Source organism: Dipodomys merriami, unplaced genomic scaffold (genome assembly GCF_024711535.1).
Source record: "Dipodomys merriami isolate MVZ:Mamm:240054 unplaced genomic scaffold, mDipMer1.0.p SCAF_11, whole genome shotgun sequence".
Classification (NCBI taxonomy): domain Eukaryota; kingdom Metazoa; phylum Chordata; class Mammalia; order Rodentia; family Heteromyidae; genus Dipodomys; species Dipodomys merriami.
Window position 1 is genome coordinate 23,177,797 of NW_027202382.1, and position 6,864 is coordinate 23,184,660.

The 6,864-nt window shown below is 36.8% G+C and overlaps 1 protein-coding gene across 4 annotated transcripts in view; it reads left to right on the forward strand.

Annotated features, from left to right (window-relative positions):
• Slc44a1 (solute carrier family 44 member 1) overlaps window positions 1–6,864 on the forward strand; it is a 180,961-nt gene that overhangs the window by 112,210 nt on the left and 61,887 nt on the right. For all 4 annotated transcript variants that reach the window (XR_011369470.1, XM_070011100.1, XM_070011099.1 and 1 more), the window contains exons 9-12: window positions 932–1,118; window positions 2,067–2,232; window positions 3,403–3,559; window positions 4,901–4,984. Coding sequence is in view for 3 of the 4 variants with exons in the window: in XM_070011100.1 (XP_069867201.1) it covers window positions 932–1,118; window positions 2,067–2,232; window positions 3,403–3,559; window positions 4,901–4,984 (594 nt within the window). In the remaining variant the exon portion in view is untranslated. The remainder of the gene's footprint in view (window positions 1–931; window positions 1,119–2,066; window positions 2,233–3,402; window positions 3,560–4,900; window positions 4,985–6,864) is intronic.

Consider the following 6,864-nt stretch of genomic DNA (forward strand, 5'->3'; position numbering starts at 1 on the left):
AAAATGTTTCCTACTGTGTTATAGTGTCACTAAATGTCTGTTGCAGGCTTCTCTACTTGATATGAATGCTTTGAATTCAAAAAGATGCTTTACACTTGAGTCATAGCCCTGCCCTTTTTAAGTTAATTGTTGGATAGGGTTTCACATTTTTTTTTTAACCTGGGGCTGGTCTTGGATCATCTCTGCCTACCTAGGAATATAAGCATATACTACCAAATCTAGCTTGTTTGTTGAGATATAGTCTTGCTAACCTTTTTTCCTAGACTGGCCTCATACCACATTTCTCTAGATTTCATGCTCGCAAGAAGATAGGATTATCAGCATGTGCCACTGTATCTCTGCTTTTTGAGACGTGTTCAGCTAGAATAGTTACATTATCTCATTTGCTAATAAAAACATATTTCTTTTTGTCAAAGATGACATAATTAATTTTTAAAATAATTCTCCTTACTGTAGAATAGTATAGTAAGAAATATAATCATTCCATTTGTTCTTTCACTAATTATTTTCCCAGATGTATTTGTGTGTATGTGTGTGCGCACACATGTATGCCACTACTAGAACTGAAACACCAGGCCCTGGCACTGTTGATGAGCTATTTTGCTCAAGGCTACTGTTCTACCTCTTGAGCCATGCCTTTACTTTATGACTTTTGTGGTTAATTGTAAGTAAATGTCTCATGAACTTTGCTGCCTGAACTGGCTTAGAACTGTGATCCTCAGATCTTGGCCTCCTGAATAGCTAGGAATACAGGCAAGAGCTCAAATATGTCTCTTAACAATATGTATTTATCAATAATATATAGATATAATATCCAATATTTAGGTATTATATAGTAAAATTACTAATTAAAGTTTTTCACCGTTTGCGGTTTCTGCTTTTATTGCTTAGAAGAGTAACCAGACCCTTGCCTTGTCTTCTTTCCATTCAGGTTATCTTGTTCCTGATAATGCTGGTCATGCGCAAACGTGTTGCTCTCACCATTGCCTTGTTCCATGTGGCCGGCAAGGTCTTCATCCACCTGCCACTGCTCGTCTTCCAGCCTTTCTGGACCTTCTTTGCTCTTGTCTTGTTCTGGGCCTACTGGATCATGACGCTACTTTTTCTTGGCACTACCGGTAAGAAGTTAAGTTGCTTCTTTCTCTTAGTGATAAAGCCAATTTCCCACTCAAATATTTTAAAACTTCAGAGAGAGCTGAGGGTATGCCTTAATACAATAGCCCTCTTGTTTTGATCCATAACACACACATACACATACAACACCAGAGAAAGATAATTGTGCGTACATTTGTTGAAGGTCCAATATCTATCTAATCTAGCAGTAGTACCAGCTCTTTAATAATAAGAACTCCTTGTTTTTCATAGCACCCAAGCAATGTAAGTCTAGACCAGATAGGCCAAGACTGCTTCCTAGTTTTGAGATGGTCATGGATTGTATTCTCTGCTGAGTCAGGCATTGGGATTCATTCTGAAATGAACTGAAAAATGCAGAGCCTCTCTAGTGTTGCTTCTAAGACCATTTAATAGACCAGGAACAATTTTCATCTTTGAATTTTCTAGTTTGGAAATATTCTGAGCCTAGCTAGAGCTCCTGAAGATGATTTGGTCCAGCTTTCTATCACACTATCACAGATTAAGTCTAAATAGAATTAATTGTGAGGAGTCATGTAAGCATAGTAAACTTTATGTGGCTTTCCTCTGTCCATTTAGTACATATTCACCAAACAAGATGTTAATTTCTGTACCTAGCTAGTAGTTTAGATCTGTGATTAATGGATAATAGCCCTTAAAAATCTTTAAATGTTGAAAAATGTATGCCTAATTATCAAAAATGTAATAAAGCTTATATTAGTAGAGCAACTTTTCAAAGTTTGAAAAGACCAGATGTGCACTTGTATAAGTGCACATTTCACAAGCTCTTTAGTGATTGTGGTTTTTGTCCATTAGTGAAATAGCAACAAGAAATTTGTGGTTTGAGAGTAGATATCTACTGTTGGAAATTAAACTCTTTATTTCTTGTTTTATACTTTATGTGCTGCTTCTTTCCTCCTTTGACATTTTCCTAGGCAGTGCTGTTCAGAATGACCAAGGCTTTGTGGAGTTTCGAATTTCTGGGCCTCTGCAGTACATGTGGTGGTACCATGTGGTTGGCCTGATTTGGATCAGCGAATTTATTCTAGCATGTCAACAGATGACTGTGGCAGGAGCTGTGGTCACTTACTACTTTACTAGGTGAGAGTTTTGTCAGGAAAGTCAAGTTCATCTAAGTGACTGGTCTGCAGACAGAGGAGAAAAGCATGGGGGCTAAGGCTAGTATAAATTTTATGTTGCTAAAAAGATTAAACTTTAAATAAACATATATACAATCCCAAGGTACCAAAATCAAATACATTGACAACAAGGAATAAACCGTAAGGGAAGAACACACAAAAGAAACAAGAATCACATACTATATTAAAAACAACAAAGAAAAACTTCTTGTGTCCACGTCTTGAAGTTCATTTTGCTTAGCATCATCTTACATGGTCAGACATACGTAACTCTTGACCTTTTCTGCTCATCTGCTAGGATTATCCTAGATGTATACTAATTATTTCAAATAAGGGAAACCATAGGACCTATGTTTCTTTGGGTCTGGCTTACTTCATTTAATATGATTTTTTTCCAAGTCTTCATTTCCTGACAAATGGGGTGGTATCATTGGGAAGGGAAGGGGAACAACAGAATGCTGAGACAAAGGACAAAGGGGAAACCAATGCAGTAGTGATACTCACAAGACAATATGTTGGACATGATCTGAACAACTTGGGAGAGAAGTAGGAGAAAAATGAGGGAGGGGGGTAACAAGTTCAACAAAAAATATACTTATTACCTTACTTGTGTAACTGTTACCCTTGTGTACATCACCTTGACAATAATAAGAAAAAAGATTAACGTTTAGTTGATAATTCTGGGAGGTGAGAAAATGGGACGTCGTTATTCTCTTCTTTATATATATTTTTATAATAGTCTCAAAAATTTACCAGAACAGTAAGTTATGATATATCTTGTTATAGTAAATATTATAGTAGTGCATAATTTCTATTATCATGAAGGCTAGAACTAGATAAAGCAACTTTTAGAATTCTGATTATATAGTTGACTATATGTTCATTAATAAAAGCTTTCGTAACACAGTTTTTCAGTCAAGAGCATAAGAACTCCAATTGAAATAATCTAGAAAAGTGAAACATAAGTTTCATGTGGTGTATTAATAGATTGTAGAGATTGTAGTAGTTACATATTAGTTAGCCATTTTGTCTTTAAGATAGAATAGAATAGAAAACTGATTTTGCCTGTACTGTACTCAACCATACTATCCTGATCTAGGCTTTAATTATCTTTTTTGTTCATTATAAATAGGGATAAAAGAAATTTGCCATTTACACCCATTTTGGCATCAGTGAATCGCCTTATTCGTTATCACCTTGGTACTGTGGCAAAAGGATCTTTTATTATCACTTTAGTCAAAATTCCACGAATGATCCTTATGTACATACACAGTCAGCTCAAAGGAAAGGTAAGGATAAGTGCTTTTCTGGACTTTCTTTGGGCATCTTCCACACCTCAGTTCTTCATGTAGTAAAGCTCTGCATCCTGTCTAATGTGAGGTTTTGATTGTTTTCTTCTGTCTTAACCAAGTGGGACCCAGTTCTTCCTCCTTGTCTCCCTCGCCTGCACTCCATATACTATTCAAAGAAAACGCTACACTTTGCTTAGGTTGACTCATATTCCTTTCTCCTAGAACATCTTCCCAATCCCTTTTCTTTTTAACAGTTTTTTTCATTGACTCTTAATAATTATACATATGTATGGGGTACAGTGTGTTTTGGTACATGTACATAAACCCCAAAGACTGCTCCACAGCAAAGGGACAATTGACTGATTGAAAAGAAAAAGAAGTATGTCACCAATAATTCATACCCTTGACTGTAAAAATGACATGGATTTCAACATAGTTTCGCTCAAAGGCCACCTCTTCCTAGAAAACTTTTCTTGATTCCTCCCACCACCCAAGCATTTTAATCTCTCTGTTATCCCCACTTATATAACATTGAATAGCTATTATCCATCATTTTCTCTATGCTGAGTACTTTTTTTTGTCTCCTATGAGGTTTTATATCCTTGCTGGTTTTATACGTCTATCTGTATCATATATTCAATAGCACTAAACAATGTTGACTTGGTTGATTAAAAAATAATTCAGGAGGCTGGGAAGGTGGCTCAGTGGTAGAGTGCTTGCCTGTCTCGCATGCATGAGGCCCTGGGTTCGATTCCTCGGCACCACATAAGCAGAAAAAGCCCTAATTGGCGCTGTGGCTCAAGTGGTAGAGTGCTCGTCTTGAGCTAAAGAGCTGAGGGACAGTGCCCAGGCCTAGAGTTCAAGCCCCATGACCGACAACAACAACAAAATAATAATAATAATTATTATAATTATTATTATTATTATTATTATAATTTAGACAGGCAGTGGTGTTCACACCTGTAATCCTAGCCACTCCGGTAGCTAAGATCTGAGGATTATGGTTACAAGCCTGTCTGAGCAGGAAAGTCGATGGGATTTTTATCTCTATTTAACCACCAAAAAGCCACAATTGGAGCTGTGGCTCAAGTGGTAGGCCTCAGGGACAGCATCCAGGTCCTGAGTTCAAGCCCTAGTGCTTGAGCCACAGTTGCTGCTCCAAGGACCAGTACCAAAATAATAATGGCACTAATAATAATAATTCAGATATTACATTTTGAAGGAAAAGAGAATATGGAGATTTTGACATTGTGATTTTTACATTTTTATGTATATTTCAACATTTGCAGTCTTCTATGTGATTATTTTTTAACTATTTACTTTTTTCCCTTTGTCCAGGAAAATGCTTGTGCACGATGTGTGCTGAAATCTTGCATTTGTTGCCTTTGGTGTCTTGAAAAGTGCCTAAATTACTTAAATCAGGTAAAATGTTTTAAAGTATAACCGTCATTTTTAAAAGCAGGCTTTTGCTTCTTATTCTAAGATGAAATAATTAAATTTGAGCAATATATGCTAATGGACACTTATTTCCAGCTCCCTGGGAAGTAGAGATCAGGAGAACTGTACTTGAAGGCCAGACCAGGCTAAAAGTTAACAAGACCTCCATCCCAACCAATAATCTGGTTGTGGTGGGGCAAGGGAGTTCTAAGTTGGAAGATTGTGGCCCAAGCCTGGATCCCCCCAAAATATGAACCCTTATCTGAACACTAACAAAAGTCCATATAGTTATTATTACTATTGAGCTTTACTTGAAATATGTTCATTTTATGGTATTATATATTTAGCCTTAATCAAATATGTCTATTTCAATTCAATTGTTATTTTAATTAATATGGTATTAAGATTCATGTTACTTTTAATTTTAATAGATAGGCACAACTCATTGGGATTCATCTCTTTGGAAAGACATTTATCACATCCTATCCTTTCCCTTTCCAGAATGTACTCCAGCTGTCACTTTTGAGTTACTTTAAAGGTTGTTTGAATGCTTTAGTTCAGTATATATAGTAGCTGTTGCTACTATCCACTAGTTTTCCAACTAGTGTGGTGCTACTCACTGTGATACTGACCTAAGAAATACTATGAGAGGAAGTGCTATTTCTAAGGTTGCCTGGAAGAATTGCTAATTAATGGGCGATAGAGGTAGTTCATAGGGGAGTGGGCTAGACCTCTGTGTTTCCCTTTCTGAACCTGTAGGACTCACTGTGAAGCATTTTGCTCACCGGTTTTTTTTTTTCTTTCTTTTTTTGCTACTTTTCCATTCCTTGAAAATCAATCCTAATGTATTGATGCCCTCATCTAATAAGCCAAGAACAAAATTGACTTTCTCACCACTTACCTGTAAGTGATTGACTTTCTCACCACTCACCTCTAAGTATTGTACTTTCCATTCACTGCAGGACAGTCAAGGATGAGAGTCCCATGCCCATGTCATTGATTTTTGCCTGGACTTTGCTCAGTCAGGCTCTTGGCTAATATGAGAAAGAGGGTATGATGTTTCACTAACAAAAGGCATTCTTACCAATCATGATATTCTCTCTGGATATACAAGTGCTTGGAAGCTCATTTAAAAATAATTGTAACACCCGTAGCTACCTGAAAAAATACGCTCTTTAAAATTTGGTATGAGGCAAAGTCATCCTTGTAACAAAAGGAGATGGACACAGAAAATAAAAATCACTGTGATTAAATTTTGGACCGAGCATTAAGTAGCTTATCTTCATGGAGACAGGTACAGCTAGCTCTCTAGCCTTGCTTCCTAGCACCCTCCCCAGGCAGGTTTTGCTTTTGCAGTTTCTAAGTTGTACCTGGACTGGCTTCTTCCTTCCAACACTGGCTGCTCCCACTGAGCATTAAGGATTCTGTCCAAGTATCACCTCTTAAGACTTTCCTCATCACTGAGCTTCCATGTACCAGTGTAGACCTCCAAGAAAACACTAAGAAACAGAAACTCCTCTCTTGTCTTTATCTTACTTCACAGAAGAGACTTCAGTGTTATTTGCCTTTCCAGAAGCTAGGAAAATGTGTGTTACCCAACATGTGGTGTTTAAGTAACTTCTGTGTATCAGTGACTGTTTGGATTCAAAAGAACTAACATGGTGATATAAAACTACAGTTAAGAATCTTACTGCAAATAGGCAGTAACAGTGACATAAGAAAGAAAAAAAGATCACAGTAACCAGATGAAAAAAGTGTAGGGTTTTCAGCAAGCTTATTCTAAATTAAAGGCTAAGAAGTGGTTTACTAGCAGTCCTGAGAGATTGCTGTTGTCCATTTTGGATCTACGTTTTATGGAACATGGT